Source organism: Alosa pseudoharengus, unplaced genomic scaffold (genome assembly GCF_046254945.1).
Source record: "Alosa pseudoharengus isolate Yale_2024_CS ecotype anadromous, Long Island Sound unplaced genomic scaffold, YU_APseudo_1.1 YU_APseudo_1.1_scf_15, whole genome shotgun sequence".
Classification (NCBI taxonomy): Eukaryota; Metazoa; Chordata; class Actinopteri; order Clupeiformes; family Clupeidae; genus Alosa; species Alosa pseudoharengus.
In genome coordinates this window covers 35,436,704-35,457,716 of record NW_027468620.1, presented here as the reverse complement: position 1 = coordinate 35,457,716, position 21,013 = coordinate 35,436,704, and the positions used below count along the sequence as shown (strand labels likewise).

At 41.6% G+C, this 21,013-nt stretch overlaps 1 protein-coding gene across 1 annotated transcript in view; it reads right to left on the bottom strand.

The window, feature by feature from the left end:
• Positions 1-20,093, bottom strand: part of LOC143123987 (uncharacterized) — a 33,828-nt gene extending 13,735 nt beyond the window's left edge. The window contains exons 1-3 of the mRNA XM_076285244.1: positions 20,063-20,093; positions 14,444-14,638; positions 11,447-11,542 (exon numbers count right to left, since the gene is read on the bottom strand). Of these exons, the coding sequence (XP_076141359.1) occupies positions 11,447-11,542; positions 14,444-14,638; positions 20,063-20,093 (322 nt within the window). The remainder of the gene's footprint in view (positions 1-11,446; positions 11,543-14,443; positions 14,639-20,062) is intronic.
• Positions 20,094-21,013: the final 920 nt, after the last annotated feature.

Here is a 21,013-nt window from a genome sequence, read left to right as displayed (position 1 = left end):
GTTTTAGGGGGGGAAAGAAACTCTGTAACCTACTTGATTCCACAGTCAATGTTCAGTATTTGGCTTATAATTTAGCCTATAATATTGGCATTTGAATCCATGAAAACTAACCAAAATCTATCATTTCCTATCGACAACAGACCAGTAACGCATCGAATCGCATTGCTACACATTTTGAAGTATTGAAAATAATCAAATCATTGGCTTAAAGAATCTATATTTTATCAAATTGTGATTAAACTTGATTTACACTCCTAAATGGCATCCTTACCTACCTACCTAACTGTTGTTTTGGGAAGTATTTATCATGCAAGCATCGTGCATCCATGCTGAGTAATGCAATGAAATCATAGTTTTCAATTTTGCATTAAAGCAGTCCACTGATGTGCATGTTTTCACGGACTGCTTTGTGTCAAATGTGCAATAATACCATACCAATAATAATGGCTTTATATATCCATATAAATAGATTTCTGGGCCTATCCTTAGACTAGAGTTGTTTCGGTGGTGTTTGTTCTTCATTTTTCACCACACATGTTTGGTGTTTTAGCGTCATTTGTGCCAAGGTTATCATTCACCTTATTAGGGCTAAGGGCTGGTTAGGATAACTCAAGGGCTAGGGTTAAGGTAAGGACAACTGAAACTGAACTCCTCGACACTACAAAAAAACATTGTCATTGACAATGACCATACTTAATGATCACAATTAGAAATTATTAGTGTACCTAATATTTATGATTTATACCTTATAGCAAGTAGTAAGTGGTACCCCCCCCCCCCCCCCCCCCCAAAAAAAAAGGGCTGCTGCTTGATGTCGTGTTGGTAGTAAAAAATATTGTGGAGGTAGTAAAAAAGGTAGTAAAAAGTAGTAAATTCAACTCTATGATTCCTGCATATACCCTGGAGGAGCTGACCTGAATGACCATCATGGCCTCGATCCGTTGTGCCTCTATATTTGCAAAATGCAATGAATATTTACAGAGCTGACCATGGCCGTTTGAGAATCAGAGGAATGGAAAGGTGAGGACAATCTGATACAAGTGTTAGTAGTCACAGTATATAAATAAAATATTTTTAACCAATACACATTCATTATTGGTTCAGCATATTGCAAAAACATAGTTTGATCAACACCACAAAATGATGAACTTTTTTTTTTTTTAGAGGGTCTTTGATGATCTCGGGACAAGAAAGAGGACTTATATTGGATACTGTAATGCAGTGCATTGTAGGCTGTATACTGTACAATAAACAAATTGTATGGCCCTGAACATTGTGCTTTGTTTACAGTACTGATGATGATTTCGACACCAGTAGCATCAGGTCTAAGGCGGCCTGTTGTGTGTGAATCGATAAGTTCTTTTTAGTGCCTATACTGTTGCACATTTTGATTTGTTGTTTGTAATAAAAATATATATTTTATTAAACTTACAAATTGTTTGGCAAGTCTGTACATAGTTTCTCCTTGGCTGACTTCTGTTGTGGGGACTCAGCATTCTCATTGAAGTGCATGGCTGCTAGATAAAACCTAAACCAAACAACAGAAATGTTGTAACACAAGTGAAAGTCACTTTTGCATGCACACACCAAGCTGTTAACTCACAGCAAAAGCATTTGCTAATATTCTAAGCCCCGCAAGATGCCACACTTGGAGCATCTGTTTGGCATGCTGCTGTTCTTGTAATGTTCTAAAATAAGAACGTGCAAATAAATCCATTGTATCTAGACAACACGGTTTTCAACATATCGACTAGATATCATTTGAATTGATAACGTTAAGTTGTTTCCACTTCTGACATCAAAAACGTATGTGTTATATGGGTATGGGTTATATTACAGCTTAGCAACCAAACTATCGTGTTACTCAGCTTCAGTTAGCTATCTTGCTGAGAACATAACCTGTCAGAGATCTCGACAAACATGCATAGTAAAATGTAGGTTAACATGACAACACAGTTTTTATCCGAATGACACACGAAAATTAAATAGCCTTGCCAATGAAGTAAATCACACATTCTACTTGCTAGATACACGTTAGCATGACTGCTTAGCGACAAAATAATACTTAAAGCATGCGGTTGTGATGACCTTACGGTCGGAACAGCCCCTCGTTTCAGTAACAGCAGCTTAGCAAATCCTGCTTAACTGTAGGCTATAAGGTTTTGAAAACTGCCTTTGGTGAAATGTTTTGCAAATTAATAACGGAGTGTCGAACTTTGCAGGGATCTTCTGGTAGAAAAACATTATCCATGCCCCTCGAACTTTTGAATCCTTGGGAAGACTATGGAAAGTCTCAGCTTTCTTTGTAGCATAAGTTTCAGCCTGGAACACTGCATTTACGACCGTGGCTCATTTTCGATATCCTTGAAGAACTGTCTGCTTTATAATTCCTGTGGAAGAAAACGAGCAGGCAGCTAAACTAGTGTTTATCTCATCTTCGCTCTCCATTCACGTTCCTGGGCTCAGAGCACCAGTGGGCTGTTCTGTATGTAAATTTTGAGGCGTGACAAATGTACAGGCCAGAGCCGGTACCACCTGCGAGTTTGCGTAAACTCGCAGCTTCGTTGGGATTCGCCCGTTTTATGGCGGGAGTTTCGAATTGTGAGATTTGCATAGGAAGGAGATGTCGGTGGAGTTTTGAAGTTCTCTGTATGTCCATTTCACCCACTGAACTATCGCTATTCATCTATGACAAAGTAAACTCGGTTTTGCATTCTATGACCCCTTTAAAACAACCAGCGGATGGCGGGCGGGTACGGTTTTGAAAATTGGTCAAAAAACGTTGGTGCGGATGGATGGCGGATGGATGATAACTTTTGCTATGCGGTTACGGTTGAAATAATAGCCTATCCGTGCATCTCTAATAGGTCTGCAGTACAAATGTTTTTTTTTTAATTGTAGCTGAAACGAGTACAAAGGATCTTTAATCTCTTCATTGAATTCATTGTCAGAACAGGAGCACAGAGGATGCCATCTCTATGGCACTTCACTCTGCCCTGTCCCACCTTGACAATATCAACACCTGTATGTAAGAATGCTGTTCATTGACTTCAGCTCAGCGTTCAACACCATCATCCCCTCCAAACTGATCACCAAACTCAGTGAACTGGGCATCAATACCTCCCTCTGTAACTGGATTCTGGACTACTTGTATTGCATTCATTGTGTCTACACTTGAGATAAATAAGTTTGTTTTTTCTTTTATCACATACACATATATTGGTAGATGTTTTTTCTTTACCTTGACATGTTTCGACGTATACTTCCATCTTCATCAGAAGGTCACACGGTGGAGTAGTGTGAAGCGTTTTTATCAGCTGATGTTGTTACGGAGGTGTGATCCACCTGTCAGTTTTTTGACAGGTGGACCACACCTCCAATTTTCGCATGTCCAAATTTCCGTCAAGGATTCCCGGGACACTGTAAGACCGGGGTACATGAAACTTGGTGGGCATGTAACCCCACATGGATAGCATGGAACCTCCTTTTTTTGTTTTGATCTGTAGCCCCCCCGCTGGACTGGACCCCCCGAAAGGAGGGTAGGGCAGACACAGTTTTCTGTGAATATCTCGAGAACCGTAGGGTTTAGGAGGACCATTTTTTTTTGTATGTTGATCTCAAAGGGCCATGTCAACCCATTCCATAACCACTCATTTCATGTATAGCGCCACCTAGTTAAACACAAAAAAGTAAAAATGAGGTGTTGTAATCGCAGGTATCTGTGACCTAACATAGTCAAAACTGCACGAAATTGGAAGAGTAGGATCATTATGACATCCTCTGAATGCACGCCAGGTTTCGTGGAATTCCGTTGATGGGGGGCCACACAATAAATTAATTTATGTTACTATACACCAACTGACCTCTAGGTGGCCGGAGACAGTTTTCTGTGAATATCTCGAGAACCGTAGGGCCTAGGAGGTCCACCTTTTTTTGTATGTTGGTCTTAAGGGGTCATGTCAACCTATCCCATTACCACTTATTTCATGTATAGCGCCACCTAGTTAAAAATTAAAAAGCAAAACATTAAGTGTTTTCATCACAATATCTCTGGCTGACATGGTCAAAACTGCACGAAATTGAAAGTGTAGGATAATAATGTATGTGTACATTTAGTGACCGTACACCAACAAGGATTCCCGGGACACTGAAAGACCGGGGTACACGAAACTTGGTGGGCATGTAACCCCACATGGATAGCATGGAACCATCGCTTTTCGTTTTGATCTGTAGCCCCCCCCGCTGGACTGGACCCCCCGAAAGGAGGGTAGGGCAGACACAGTTTTCTGTGAATATCTTGAGAACCGTAGGGCCTAGGATGACCAATTTTTTGCGTATGTTTGCCTCCAGGGGTCATGTAAACCCATTCCATATGCACACATGTGCATAAACAGATACACACGCACACACATACATTCACAGTAATCCTACGTATGACACATACATTCACAGTAATCCTACGTATGACACATACTCACACAGTAGACATATATACACATGCATGCACATGCACACACACAGGCACATAAACAGGTAAACACACAAGCACATGCACGCACACACCCACACACACATAAACATGTACACGCACACATGCACACAATTCAAGAATTTCTCAGAATTATGAACAGGCAAGATGGGGGTGGGGTTGTATAAAATGTATATTACATGTGAAATCTATGAACTAATCATGTTTTGGTACTTGTCTAGCAGATACCAGTGAGAATTGAGTGTGCATAATGCAATTCAGTGAGACAGTTAGAATCATATATGCCTTTCAGCGTGACTTATTTTTGTGGAAAACATGTGCTGGACTGGGCGGCGGTCATATTTTGTACCGCTCTGTTATTAAACTAGGAAAACACTAGAGTTACACTTAGTTCATAATTAGAAGCTCATAGTTCTGAATAAAAAAGTTCATTACTCTACATAGTTTAATGTTGGGAGTAAGTTTTATGTCTTATGAGGACATTTAGACATTTAGTAAGGGGAGGATGTAGCCCCATGGGAATTTAGGGTATTTCCTAAAACCACTATTTTTATTTTGGTTATTTTCTTGTAAAATGTACATTTTATGTTGTTAAGAATGTGTTAAAAAATGTTTACATATATAAAAAATTACGATGGTTAAAATTCACTTACCTGGAAGAAAGATCCAATCAGGAGTCAGGGTGAGAGGTCGCGAAGAAGCAGGAAGATGTACGTTGGGAGCATAGATATATATACTGACTAGAATCTGAGCAAAGATCTAACGAAAATAAAATCACCATAAATCGTCAAAATCTCCAGCAATTATCTAGTTTTTGGGTTGCTCCAACTGACAGGCATGTATTTATGGTCGAGTCTAGAGAAAACTAAGCTTTTGACGATAATAAAGATACATTTTACCCGTCTAGCCCCATAGACTCCCATTCATTCTGCACTAGCTAGATTGATACAATGAAAGTAAACAGGCTCTGGTTGAGGCCACATACCTCTCGTCTCGTTTACTCGTATAAGTTGTAATCTTACCAGAAGTTGCTGTAGATCTGTAGAACATTTACTTCCGTGCTTTAACGTGGTCTGCTACTTCATACGCCAGTTGTTACTTTTTTAATCATGGGCCAATGCTATGGGCAAACGAGATGTAGCTTAATTCACAAATGACAAAGCCATGAGAAAAGTGATTTTCTTACGTTTCAACAACAACGAAACCGAGTTTGCCATCATTGTGAGAAGTTCCCAAATTTGTCGCTAATCGCTAAAAAGGTTTTCTGTCGCTGGGGATGGCCAAACGTCGCTAAATAGGTAACACTGACAATGCGGGAGAACTAGTTTAGAGCTTCAGATCCCCGCTACAAGATGGCGGCGGTGTTGACGCATGCTGAGAAGCCGAAGGCGACATCTAGTCAGTATATATATCTATGCGTTGGGAGAACGACATGAGAAGAAGGAGGAGAGAGGCATGAGTGAGAACTGCGCACTGCATGGTTGCTTTAGAAGTTGCTAAAAAGTAGTTCATGCTTATTGGTGTAAATGTGCTTGTAGACTGCATGAACAGTGAGTCTTAGAGAGACATTTTGCAGTAAGTTTGCGTGCTTTATGCAACTTGTGTGGAGAACTCGGATAGAGTTTTCACCGAGGAGAAAACGGAAAGCTAGTCAGCTCGACTTAGCCAAGAGGAGTTTCAAAAGACTGTGCCAGCGAGTAGCCTGCTCGGCCGCCCTGTGTGCACAGTTGGAACGAGCTCCGATCTCCGGGATCACCTGCTTTGCTTTGACGACTTCACCAGCCCGCCAGAACTGCGTGGCCACGGCGAAGATGACATTGACCAGCACTACGGTAGTGAGTTTTCTCTTGTTTGCTGCGCCACGGCGCGAAACGGCCATTTTGTTTAAGGTCTCTCCGCTCCCCAGCAACTCTACAGGCCTGCATCATTCCTAACGTCTCTCTACAAACGACGAGTTGTTGGGTACCCATTTCATTCATAAGTGAATTCATTTAGTTAGATGCCGGCTTAGGTTTAGGTCAGGGATGTCAAAGTCAAATACATTAGAGGGCCAAAAAAACAAAAGCCAAGCCAAGGGCCGGACTGGTTCAATGTTTATTAAAACATATTAAAATGACTGCACGTAACTTATTGAACCAAGACGTGTACTGTATTTTTTTTAATGATTAATTGGGTGCGCAGCTGAGGGAATGTGTCGGGGATGAAACGTGCAAACTCAGCAGCACCCACTCTCTCATATTTTCCCCTCAGTGTTTCATTGCACTGGAACTCAATCAACTCCATTTGGAGGTTTGGTGGTGCGCTTTCCACGTCAACTCCAAAAGGATTGGCGAGCAGTTCAAACTTGCTTTTTTTGAGCTTCAAAGTCAGCAAATCGGCGTCGGAAGTCGGCGGCAAGTACGTTCAGTTTATCAGCAAACTGTGCACTCGGGAACACAGCGGTAGAGAGCTTCTCTTTCATCGTCTGGCAGCTGGGAAAGTGGCTCAAGTTTTCTTTCCGCATCTGCGTCTCCCACAGACTCAGCTTGGTTTTAAATGCCTTAACTGGCAGTGATTTAAACCTTTAGCTCTAATGAAGTTAACTGCACGCGTTAGGATGCTCATTACATGCTCCATTTTCAAGGCTTTGCCACATAACGACTCCTGGTGTATTATGCAGTGATAAGCTGTCAGCTCACCTGTGACGTTTTCGGCCCGCATCCTCTCACGTATTCTTGCCACCAATCCACTCCTGTGTCCACACATCGCCGGTGCTCAGTCTGTTGTCAATCCCACGAGCTTTCCCCAAGGCAGCCCCATCTCATTTACACACCTGGATACCTCTTCATACAGATCTTGTCCTGTAGTTGTGTCATGCATAGGACGTAATTCCAACAACTCTTCTGTTATGCTCAGGCTGGAGTCCACTCCACGAATGAAAATTGATAGCTGAGCAATGTTAGTTATGTCGGTGCTCTCATCTACAGCAAGGGAGTATGCAATGAAATATTTTCCCTTTTCCACAAGCTGTTCTTGTAAATGGTGGAACGCTGGTCTACACGTTCGGGAACGGGGTTTCTGCTCAGGCTCACGTTTGCAAATAGCTGCCTTTTGTCTGGGCACAAAGTGTCACTAACTTTAAGCATACAGTTTTTGATTAACTCTCCCTCTGTAAATGGCCGGGCTGATTTTGCAACTTCGTGTGCCACAATAAAACTACTGTAGCCTTGACAGCAGCCTCACTTTGTGATGTGGCTTTTGTGAACAGAGCCTGCCGGGACTTAAGACTTCGTTTTAATTCTTCCACCTTCTGTGGCCTTTGTTCCGTGTCCATATTCTTGTCTTTATCTTTGTTTCGTTTCATAGTGCCTTCTTAGATTATATTCTTTCATTACAGACACACTTTCTCCACACAGAAGACACACAGGTTTGCCTTTTATCTCTGTGAGCATGTACTCTGCCTCCCATCTGGCTTGAAACCCCCTGTTCTCACCGTCCACCTTCCGTTTAGCCATTATTGGGGAGGGGGGTAGCTGAAAGTTGACATCTGCCCTGACTGAATACTGATGAATAATGAAGCCGAGGCCCACTTGCGGCGCCGCAGTGAGTTTGCGGGCTACCGTTGCATTGTGGGGAATGGAGTATTGATGCGTGCAAAACAGCAGCCGGCGGCTGTGGCCTGCGGGCCGGTTCTAATAGTAATCAAATATCATCCCAGGGGCCGTAGATAATTTATTCGCGGGCCGGATCCGGCCTGCGGGCCTTGACTTTGACATGTCTGGTTTAGGTTATTGAAACTGAAAGTGTGCTTGAAATATTGTTGGACTGAACTCTGAATTGTGTGAATGCATTGCATTGGAAAAAGAGCTGAAAAGCATTCATTTGAATTTATCTTTTATATTTCCTGTGTATATGTGTAAATATTACATTTTCAGTAAATAGTTAAAACGTACTTCTTGGATTTATGTCATTGGGTATTTTGATACTGATAGCCTATTGTTGATGGTAAGTAATGGTTAGAACATTGTCAGTAGTTTAATTCGAAGTCATATTGATGCATATGATATTTCATTTGTTATTGATTACCCTGGTAATATCTATAGCTATTTAAAAGGTTAAAATAGTGATGTAACTTTAAAAGCCCAATTTCATTTAAAGATACAGAAGACATTTGCACACATTTAGAGTTGCTTTAATTTAGCTTTATACTAGCCTTATAGTTACTTTATTGACATTTGCATAAGTGGTAGAGGTTAATGGGAGCTAATTTGCTATAGCCTATATATATTGCTAATGCTTACAGGTAATAATTAGAATCAGAAGAATTCGGGAGCGCACTCCAAACTAATAGCTAAATACGCTAGGGGGCGCTACACACTGATTGTTTTGTTCAATGCATAGCATTTGCAATAATAAAGGGTTTAACCCAGTGCTTTATAGTTAAAGGTAATAGGGTATGGAATTCTCAAAACACTGGCCATTTTTTTTTTTGGGGGGGGGGGGGGGGTCCTATCACATCATATGAAACCGCACAACGTAACCTTTCCAATGATAATAGTCACTAGTCTGACACCGGCTAACCGCCCACCCCCCCGCGACTCACTCATTTTCACATTTTCTACAGGAAACACTGATAAAGAGAAACTTAATAGCCTACCAGGTACGCCTACCAGGTGTACGCCTACCAGGTATGTGGCGTTCAAGTTCAATAATTTATTGCCATGTCAACATAGTTGATTGGAATTTGTCTTACAGTGCAGCAGTAATTTGTGTTACTGACTTACCACTGACAGGAGTGGGAATTCGTCCACTGTATCTTCATGTCTTGCATGCAGTGGTTGCATTGCATCTTTGAATGCAGCAGGCCTCTATGCATCATCTATCTCACAGTTTGTTTTTGTTTGTTATTCTTTATTATTTTCAGAATTTCAGATTTTAACTTAGTCATGTTGTCGCTCTGTTTGCTAGTGTACAGTCATTGGTTCCAGTAATAGAATTGTGCGCATGCGTCTGCACAACGCTTCTGACGTGGTTTCAGCTAAGCAAGCAGCAAATCCATTCGTTCTTTTCAATTTGGCAACTGACAGAGGTGGATCGTGTTTCTGTGGTAAGTGAAATTATTTCAAGTTACTTTTTTCAGTGCATTCCTATACATACATTTTAAATATGAAACTATCATAACCCACTGATGACTCTGGGTGAAGTTGTAATTTAAATATAGTTATAGGTTGTAGGTTGTTTTCACATTAATGTTAGTGTGGATTCATGCATTAACTGAAAATGCTAATTCTGAAGGCACCGCTAAAGGCAAAGCTATCAAAGCTAAGTTAGTGAAGACAACTGCCAAGTCTGATTCAGCATGAATTTGACAAAAGTCAACCAAATTAAGTGTCCTGGGAGTATTTAAGGCAGTCTTGAAGTCTGTTAAACTAAACTTGTCAACATGTTAGCAACAGTGCCATAGCAACAACATCTACTGTAGTATAAAGCTGAGAGCTCAGTAAATATGTTATCATTTATGCTAAAACTTAGCAGCTGCTGTGAAGCTAAACCACAGATCAAAACACAGACAATCTTGCTCACTCGTCACCTAGCGTACCCAGCCCAAAACCACTTACCTGGTAGAGACAAAATTTCTCCAGGAGATATGGCCATCCAACAGCTTGGAAGTCAAATGCTGTGAACTAGCAAAAGTGACCTGTTGTACCTGGAATTGCATTTTTTTTGTTACATGCTACTGCCCTGTCAACACACCCATGTGGGGCCCATATGGGTTGGACATGGGCTGGTGAGTGGGCCCCATGTGGGCTGCCCAGCTGGGCCCAGTTAATTTTGTCCGGGGGTTCCATGGTGGCCCCATGTGGACAAGCCCAGATGGGCTGAAGGTGGGCTTCATATGGGCCCTAGCTAAAACCCACATGGGCAACCCAGGTTTCTCCCATCTGGGGCCCACACACTGGGCCCCATGTGGGCTTCACATGGGCCCTAGCTAAAACCCACATGGGCAACCCAGGTTTCTCCCATCTGGGGCCCACACTAGCTGGGTTCCTGCTATTCTAGGGTAAAATTCATTTTGGGGGCTTATTTTAGTCCGCTCATACAGTTCTTTAACCGTTAGTTGTTCATATGTTTGTTACACAGCCAATCCGGGTCTATTGAACCCACCACATTATAAGGCTTTTACATCAATACAGGCATAACAATGTATGTAAAAATACTTGACAGATGTTCACTTTAGCTCAATTACCAATGATAGACATAATTTATGGTTATTTGCTATTTACCCCTGTGAAATCAGATTTATGATCATATCATCAGTCTTGTCTTTTGTGAGAAAACAAGTAAATTCAATTATAAAAAGGTAAATAGAAACAACATTTGTATCATTATTGGTGCTCATTTCTTAGAACTTAATCAGAACAGGTGAAAGTGCTTGAAATGTAAGTTTTGTAACTTTGTGTGGGGACAGCAGATGCAGAAAGACAACATTCCCGCACACAGACACCTACATACAGACATGCACACATACAGACGCACAGACACACACAGCAGGTCCATTTAGGATGAGGACACAGTTTAGGTACAGAACACCTACAATTATTACACTCGGATCCAGTAGACCCGAACACCTCATATGTAATAGTTGTGTGTAGTGGGGGTGTACTGTGTCATTGAAAGTAGGTTATTTTCTATATTCTTCACAGAAAATGAGCCAAGGCCAATGAGTTTGAGTTAGAAGAAATAATAAATAGCATAATTTTCAAACATTGAAAACGGGTCCCACAGACCCGAACACCTTACAAGTGTTAAACAAGCTATAATAACAAAGAAACTAGTAATATAATTCATTACCTTTTTATTTATGCAAAATTAAGGAAACATGTTTTTGCTTTTGACATAATTAGTTACATTCAACCTCCAATGAGCCTGAAGTCTGAAGCCCTTGTTGAGAGGTTGCCTGTCGGGCCTGTCTATTACCCCCTCGGTCCCTAGCACCAATGAGCCACTTGGAGACCGCCTTCTCGGCATCTTTTCGGGTGATATGGCTGGTCATGGTGTTTTTCTTTAAACCTCCTGCAAGAAACAAATATAAGGTCACTTACTTCAAACTTATGTGCTAACAGAACCCTCAGCCTGGACTGTAACTATGTTAAGAAAAGCGCTATATGAATGAAGATTATTTTTAAAACTACACACATACTCTTGAACACACAAGTTAGGCAACTGAGATACGTGCAAGTACACTGCCCAGCCAGGACAACAAAAATGGACCTGTTATTGTGACACCTTTCTAGTATCAGTACATAGGGCTGGGACGGTATGGATGTTTTCTTACCGTGGGTTGGAAAGCAAGAAATTACCGCGATTTCGGGGTACACCGTTTTTAACCCCCCCCCCCCCCCCCCTAAAATAAATAAATAAATAAATAAAATAAAATACATTTAAAAATAAATTAAACTTTAGACAGCTGCAGGAACTTCAAAGATCACTGGACCAAATACTTCAGACATGAAAGTAATAAGCAGTTTATCAACAAGGCTATCGCGATTTTAGAACTGTTACATTCATGGCGTTTACAACTGTTACAACAGTAGGCTACCGCACATTTTAATGGCTGCGTCAGGTTGTAACAAAGGTAGGTCCTAGGCAATAAACAGTTTTGAATCAGTTTATTGGGAATAAACCGAATATGTGTGTGTCTTGTAAACACCTTATTCTGATTGAAATAAACTGAAAAAGGCCATTTACTAATAAACCATTTGCACATGCACACCCTAGCAAATGCCTGTTTTAAACGGAATATTGGGTCATGAAAACACCTTAAACGTAACATTCTCCCAGAAGTAAGAGTGTTGTAGTCCTGCGCATGCTCAATTCGCACAGAATTAGAATAAAATGAACCAACTGTCTCTCACACACTTTCCTAATAATGGCGAAAAAACACACACTTTTGGAAAGACAAGGAGACAAACTTATATCTTGCAATCATGCAAATGTTATGGAGTTCATCGACAGGAGAAAATGACATTATAGCAACGTTTTTAAAAAGATATGTAAAAAACGTAATGGGATTGGCTATCGCCGTAAGCCTGAACAAGTGAAATACAGGTGGAAGACCCTTTGGAATTCCACCAGCGGAGATTTACATCGTTGGGAGCCTATTTGTAGGCTGCGTGGCTGACTTATTCGGAACTAGATGTACCGCAGAGCGGTACAAAATATGACCTCCGCCCAGTCCAGCACATTTTTTCCACAAAAATAAATCACGCTGAAAGGCCTATATGATTCTAACTGTCTCACTAAATTGCATTATCCACACTCAATTCTCACTGGTATCTGTTAGACAACAAGTACCAAAACATGATTAGTGCATAGATTTCACATGTAAAATTCATTTTATACAACCCCACCTCCATCTTGCCTGTTCATAATTCTGAGAAATTCTTGAATTGTGTGCATGTACATGTTTATGTTATGTGTGTGGGTATGTGTGTGTGTGTGTGTGTGCGTGCTTGTGTGTGTGCCTGCGTATGTGCCTGTGCATGCAATCGTACATATGTCTACTGTGTGAGTATGTGTCATACGTATGATTACTGTGAATGTATGTGTGTGTGTGTGTATCTTTTTGTGCACATGTGTGCACATGAAATGGGTTAACATGACCCCTGGAGGCAAACATACGGAAAAAATGGTCATCCTAGGCCCTAAAGTTCTCAAGATATTCACAGAGAACTGTGTCTGCCCTATCCTCCTTTCGGGGGGTCCAGTCCAGCGGGGGGGCTACAGATCAAAACGAAAAACGACGGTTCCATGCTATCCATGTGGGGTTACATGCCCACAAGTGTCCCGGGAATCCTTGACGGAAATTTGGGCATGCGAAAAAAAAAAAAAAAAAATCTGACTAAACCTATATGACCGCCGCTTCGCTGCGCGGCGGTCCTAATAACAGTGTAAAGCAAGAACAACTATGTGGTGACACTGTTGCAGTGAGATTTATTTTGGAATTTAGGAAGACACATTTCGCGGAAACATGTGCTACGGAGAGCAAAGAAAAACATGAGCAATTTGAATAGCCTATGCTTTAAGTAAGGCTGAAGTAAAACTCGGATGCTAAACCTGTATTATTTAGGCAATTAATCCCACGTATCCCTTTAGTTTTAGGCTTATGTGTATTGACCTTGGCAAGCTTGTTCGTTGTTGCACTCTCGGTGTTGCATTATGCTATCTTTTACAATACATGTTATGAGTGACATTGCCGTTTCTCTTACTACTTTGGGATTTAAAGGGACACCAGGCAAGCTTGATGCTTTTTCTCTACGAAACTCCCCCTCGCTCGGTCTGAAGCTCTTTTCCTTTTCTTTGTATCTTCCGTCAAGGGTTTTCGCTGTTTTTTCGCCGGCTCTGCCATTATACACACGTTTGTAACAATCGCTAGCGTTTAGTTAGCCTGCCTGTGCTGTGGATGCAGGATGTAATTGATCCTGCTTCAGTCGGCGGGTAGGATACACTGAACTTGCAAGCGGGATATTCTTCCTACAGACAGTAGGGGCGGACGAGAGAGTCTTCATTCGCCCTAATGAGTCATTTAACCATATACCGACTTACGAAGATGATTAATTAACATGAAAACGTTGCCTGGTGTCCCTTGAAATGAAGGTCATTGAAGACCCTCTCACTCTCTGCTAGTAACGTTCTTAGATCAGTGCCTATCAGAGCACTGTTGTAGAGGTTTGAAAGTGGCTCGGGCAAATTTAGCTGCAAAGTTTTCGGCATATACCTATCTGAATGACCCTCAATTAGTGACAAAATAGCAGTCCCCTTGCTATTTTTGGCCTCCATGTCACACTCATAAAGCTTGTTGAATAGCTCCATATATTCGGCTTCTGTAGGAACTATGCTGGGTGATGGTATATTGATTACAGGCCTATGTGGCACAAAAATACTCGACATTGTACTGCACCTTGCCGGTCTTACTAGGCGGGGCCCAGGCACAGGGCATGTCCGTGCAGGACACGTCTTTTTGTTCAACGGCAGCTAAGAGGGCATACATGAGGGCAGCTGCATGTGAACAAGCTTCACCCAGTCCCGCCTTGCAGGTGCAGTGGGCCGCAAGAATGGTCCCATCCTCATGGACCACGATCCATGGCTGTGTGGGGGTTGTGTTGACAGCTTGAGAGTGAAGTGAGGAAGTAAGATCAATTAGTTTAGCAAAATTTGCAATGTTAAGACATCTGATTTGTTTTAACATCCACTAAACAGAATACTGGAAATCCTGGGTAAGGACATGCCATCCACTACACAACAGATTATTGCCAAGCCTATCCTTGCACTGTTTACTTTTGCACTATTGAACTTACTCTACCATAGCACTTTACCATGGTCAGTATCACAGGATCAGTCCCTATCAGGCCTTGTAATCACTTCAGTAATCAAATCAAATCGGTTGTTTTAATTTCCACTGGGGAGTCTAAAGTCTATCTATCTATTTCTACTCTTGAGAGAGTTGACAAGCTGCACATTGCTTGGGGTAGCAGCGACGCCTGTGCTTTTCCTCCCCAAAACATGAAAACGTCAACAACTACCATCCAAAACGTCATGTTTTGCATTAGGCTAAGCATGAATTAGGCGAAGTCTTCTAGTTTATGATACCATACTGTAGCTGTAGGATTGAGCGAGGCTCTGAAAGATGATACAACTCAATAGTGGAGTGCTCGCGTTGAAGTTGAAGTTACATTATTTTTTTGTAAGACTTTTTTTTTTCCAAAAAGGTCGATGTGATAAACACATTAACGTTGACAGCACTTTCAAGTAGTTTGCAGACCATGGTACTGAATCTTTAGCTTAGCCTCATTCTAGCTAACCAGTGACAAGTTAAGAGTATCAGCTAGCCTACAGCTGATGTAGATATCGGTGAGCAGCTGTTTACAAAGTTGATAAAAAAGAGTAGGCCTACTTTTGACAAGAAAGTTCTTCTTCTTGAAGAGACATATTTTCGGGTCAAGGACCCAGCCCGCAACAAAATACCTATACGCCTCCGTGCTCTTAAAAGCTTTAAGCGATGCTCCGGTGTACGATGATGGATGATGTATGAGGTAAATGTAAATATTGTGGAAATGGATGTCAGGCAGTGTGTTGGTGGACAAAACTGATTTAAAAAACTCTCCCGGTACTGTATATGGATCACACCCAATACACTCAATTTTCCCCTCGTATCTCCGATTTTTCTCGCTGTTTAGATGTGACAGACTCATGTTTAGGCGATAGTTAACGTCTGACAGCTGAGCTGACAGGGAAGGGGCATTGGAAGCCGCAAGTAGGTATTCAAAATGGCAGAGTTCTGAGTGGGTACCTAGAGCGGATGACGTAACAATTAACGTGACGTGAGTGATAACCATCTCGCTGCAGCCTGCGGGAAGGCGGGGCTTGACATCAAGCCCAGCCCACATCCAAGTCAGCCATGTTTTTTTATATTACGTCACGCAGTTTAAAATGGCTGGCGGCGACTCCGGCGAGAGGGAGGCTGTCAGCAGAGAGCGAGCCGGGACTGAGCGAGCTGCTACATTCTACAAACCAGCAACTTACTGCAAAACACGTTTTATTGTGTAATTCAACACGTAAACTGTGGATTCAAACCAGTGCAACAACTCGAAACAGCACCAGCGTTTCCATAAGAACGCCGTTGTCACACTACTCGTTCGTCAGATAGGAACTAGCTAGCTGGCTAGCTAGCCAGCAAAGTTAACCACCCAGATGGCAAGAGGCTGGCGGCGGCCCAACGGTTTCGCTGCCGCAGGCGGACCGCTGAGTTTTTGCACATCGGTTCTACCACTGTCTGCTGGGCTGGGCCGACAAGTAGCCTATCTACCGGTGGTCCGATATCTGCGTGCTATCTGGGCAGTAGCCTATATTTGAGATGAGGATATGTCTAGCTTGATCTAACCAGTTAACGTTACACAACGCATGCTTCTGGTTCACCTGTTGTTAATAAAGCAAAATCGCCCCTTGTAGGCTACATTTGGTTGTAATGGAGAATTATTGCTGTTAAACTAGTCCATGATAATGAAACAACACACCATTCTACTTTTGAGGGCTAAAATAAATTAAATATGGCTCGTTTTCCATTTGAACACATTGTCATCAATATTTAAAATGACCATTTTTTTTAATGTGCATAGGCAACAAACCGGTTTCAAAACCGGAAATCAAATGAACGAAAAAGTACACGAACCCAATTACAGTAACTAGCCTAGGCCTACATGAAAAAATCACTGTTGTTGCATGAAATGTAATTTGTGTTTAGCCTACATCATCAGTTTCTATCATCTAATATGAAACAATATACTATATAATTCGCTACCGGGCTGTCGGTAGTAAAGCCAAAGCGTATGGGGAGTGACGTAGGCAAAGAAAACATGGGTTGGAATGTGAAGAAAACTGAGTTGGATGTGGGCGGGGCTTGATGTCAAGCCTCGCCTTCCCACAGGCTGCAGCGAGGTGTACTTGGAATTCTGTCCTGGTATGGTAACGTGACCAGTCAGGATAAAAAAAAACAGCTAGAGAAAGTAGTGCGCAGAGCCTTCAAGATCATTGGCTGCAGTCTGCCTACCATAGCCTCACAATATGACACCAGAATCATCAAGGAGGCTAGCAACATCCCTACTGACCCCTTCCATCCAGCATATCACCTGTTCATTCTTTTGCTATCAAGAAAGAGAGGTACAGAAGCATCACCAGGATCACGCTTCAAAGATAGCACCTTCCTCCAAACAATACGGCACTTAAACATGGCTGTATGTGCTGTATTCTTATAGTTTGGACTGAACTAACAGACTGCCACCATTATGGTATTATGCTCTTTTCGTCTGGTGGGGTAGACCCCCCCCACACACACACACACACTGGATGTCCCACTGCACTAGAGACCTCCCATTTGGCACTATGAACTGTTCCTACTGCACTCTGCCTCCTGCACCAAGCACTTTATGGACTGGTTCACAACTTGTTACATACATTTTGTGTTTTATGTAATATGCAATATATGTTGTGATATGTGTGAGCACACCAAGACAAATACCCATCAACTGCTGTTGAAATTGTTATAATAAAAATTGAGCTGCATTGTAGCCTATATAGGCAAATCCATTTAACAGCGCTATAACTCAAGTGTAGGACAGATTTGAACTGAGAATGTATGACATTTACAGGTATGCAATTGGTTCCATTCACATTTGTTTATGTAATGTAGTTTTGCTCAAATGTAACCTATACTAATTAGCAACCCTAAATAGTGGTGAAAAAAATGATGTACATGACCTCTACCCACACTTCCACAATATTTCATGGTAATATTGGCTGTAGTTAAACCTACTTACAATCAATCAACCTATGTAAAACGTAGCTACACTGTAAAAAATTGAATTACGCTTTGTTCAAGTAATTACATGTTCACAATTGAATGGACAGGAAATAGGAATTATTATTAACGAACAGAAAAATCCACATCAAACTGATAGGTTGCATCTCAGTGATGTGTGAATATACAATAGTGAATATTCCGAATTGAAAATACTTAATTGCCACAGGTGTTTATTCAGCGCATGCGCTTGCTGGCCAACACACGGGGTTTCTTTTCCTCTCAGCATTCGCAAGGGCTGGGCAACGTGCTTCTCTCCCGGTTGAAGTTTTCTCCACTTGACTTGCAGGATGGCCAAACTTTGAAAAGGTACGTGTTTAACAGGCTTTAAGCATGTATTCCTCATTGTGTCCTACTCAAGAAATGATTTAACATGTCTGTGCGTTTTTATTAATTTAAGATTTCGATTGACTAGGTGCTAGTTTTGACGCAGTGTTTGCTATTGGGCTAGCTCATATGGCATTCGCGTTAGCTAACTTTCGAGCGACGGTCGGACCATATTGACTGTTTCTTTCTCCCATTTACAAACTGTCAGCGCATCTGTGGTACAGTAGGCTATGGTCCTCTTCTTTAACCAGTGCGGTATTTCTGATTTCAGTGTGCACAATGATCATGCGTCATGTAATGTTCACAAGTTGAGTGCATTAGTCCTGTGCCACGGGTGCCTGTCTATCTGGCACTAGCCATGTAATTTACCAGACCAGATAGAGCTCGGCATATGGCAGATTTGAATTCAGCACACCCAAATTGACAATGTATGACTGTTTGCCGACTTTGTCTCACAAATGCCTTTGGGTGTCACAATCCTGGATTTCAGTACCAGTGTAATAGTCGTGTTCAGAGAATGGATAAATTACACTGTGTCTCTTTTATAAGTACTATGTCACCTGGCTAGCTTTGGTGTGTTCACCTGCCATTGTGGGATTGGCAAATGTGATTGGTCATGCCATAGGTCCTGCTGTAATTTGCAAATTCACTTATTGGAGCTCACTGCTTTCTTTCTTTCTGTTTACATGTTTCAGATAGGAACACCAAATCTCCGATGTTCTGCAAGTACTGCGGTTTTTCCTCAGACCAGGACAATCTTGTCAGACACCAGGAGCTTCACCACAGGAGACCCCACCACTGGCCTTGTGTTCATTCCAACTGTCCTTGTGTGTTTAAAACTCGAGGAGCCTTAAAGTCACACCTTTCAAGACATCATCACAAAGGTGCACTTGTTCATGATCAGTCTAATTTCACCTTCAAATGTGAATGTTGTGATTTTCAGGAAATATGTTCTGAAAGGGACTTTTTTAAACACCTAGGAAATCATCTTAAAATTCAGGAAACCGTTCAGTGTCCCTTTTTAGGTTGTGACTTTAAAACAAATGCTTACAAAACATTCAGTTCACATAAAAGCAGAAAACATAAGCAGTATAGTACAAAAGACTTTAGAACTGTGATTCAGCCGTTTGCTGTAACTGCAGCTGGAAGTATTGATGCTGCTGCTTCAACTTTAATTCAACAAGAATCGAGTCATGTGTTGGAGGAACATGCAGTAGAACATTTTGATGGTACAACAGTTGAGAACAAACTTGCAAGTCTTTTACTGTCTATGCAAACTGTCTTGCATGTCTCACGAAGTGCAGTTCAAACAATAATTGAGGGTCTACGTGATGTATTGATTTGCTCCAAATCCAACGCATTTCAGGCAGTTTCAGAGGTTCTGGCAAAACACAACCTTTCATCAGAGAACACACTAGTTAAGGAGATAGTTGACTCTGTTTTTGCTTCCAATCAATTACTGTCAACAATTTCTGAAAAGGGCTGCCTATCTACTGACTACAGAAGAAACTTGTATTTTGCACAGCATTTTCCTTTGATTGAGGCAGTGGAATATCGATACACTCAAGATAGTAGAAACACGTTTGTTTATGTACCATTGACTTTGGTGCTTGAAAACTTGCTGAGACGCCCAGATTATTCAAGTGCATTAGTTCTGAGTCAAGAGCACTTGCCTGGTGTTTACAGGACTTTCCAGGATGGACAGTACTTTAGGCAGCGCAATGTTTCCCTTGGTGAAGAGACAGAAATCAGTATAGCCCTTTATATTGATGAATTTGAACTGTGCAACCCGTTGGGAACATCACGCAAGATCCACAAAGTAGTTGGAGTGTACTGGGTCATCCTAAACTTACCAGTGAAGTTCAGGGCAGGTTTGACATCCATTCAGTTGGGAGCTTTAGGAAAGAGTGTTGATGTCAGGAAGTTTGGTTATGAGAGTTTTTTAGAGCCCCTTATAAAGGATCTTAAGCTGGTAGGTCAACATGGGGTCTTTGTGGAGAACTTGAAGACGACTGTTAATGTGAAGCTGTTTTGTGTCTGTGCAGACAATCTCGGAGCACATAGTTTAGCGGGATTCCAGGAAAGCTTTATTGTGGATAAGTTCTGCCGTTTTTGCTTAGTGAGTCATAGAGAAATAGCAACTGTTAAATCAGGGGATTTTGTTTTGAGAACTGTTGAACAGCACAATGAGTTTGTGGACGAGCTTAAGCGAAATGCAACACTTAAGAGCGTAAATGGTGTTAAACGTGAGTGTGTTTTGAGTAAGCATTTGTCTAACTTTCATCCTGTAACAGGTTTCCCCCCTGATGTCTTGCACGATACTTTTGAAGGCATTGTTCCGCTCGAATTAGCATTGTGCCTTTCAGACTTAATTTCTAAAGGCTTTTTCACTTTGGACCGACTTAACCACAGCATCAGATCATTCCCCTATAAATACACAGATAAAGTCAACAAGCCTAAGGTCATCGCTAAATCAGCCCTTTCAAAGAAGTCTGTTGGGGGGAATGGGCATGAAAACTGGGCGCTGCTGCGGCTGCTTCCTCTCATGGTTGGTTGGCTCGTCCCAGAGAGTGAACCATCATGGGAAATATTAATGGACTTGAAGGAGATTGTTCAAATAGCTGTTTCTGACAAATTCACAGAAGAAACATTAAGTTATCTGGCATTTAAGTTATCAGATCATCACTTACTACTTAAAGCCACGTTTCCTGATTTTGTCTTAAAACCAAAACATCACATAATTGAGCATTATCCACACCTCATACGCTGTTATGGTCCATTAGTGGAACTATGGACCATGAGGT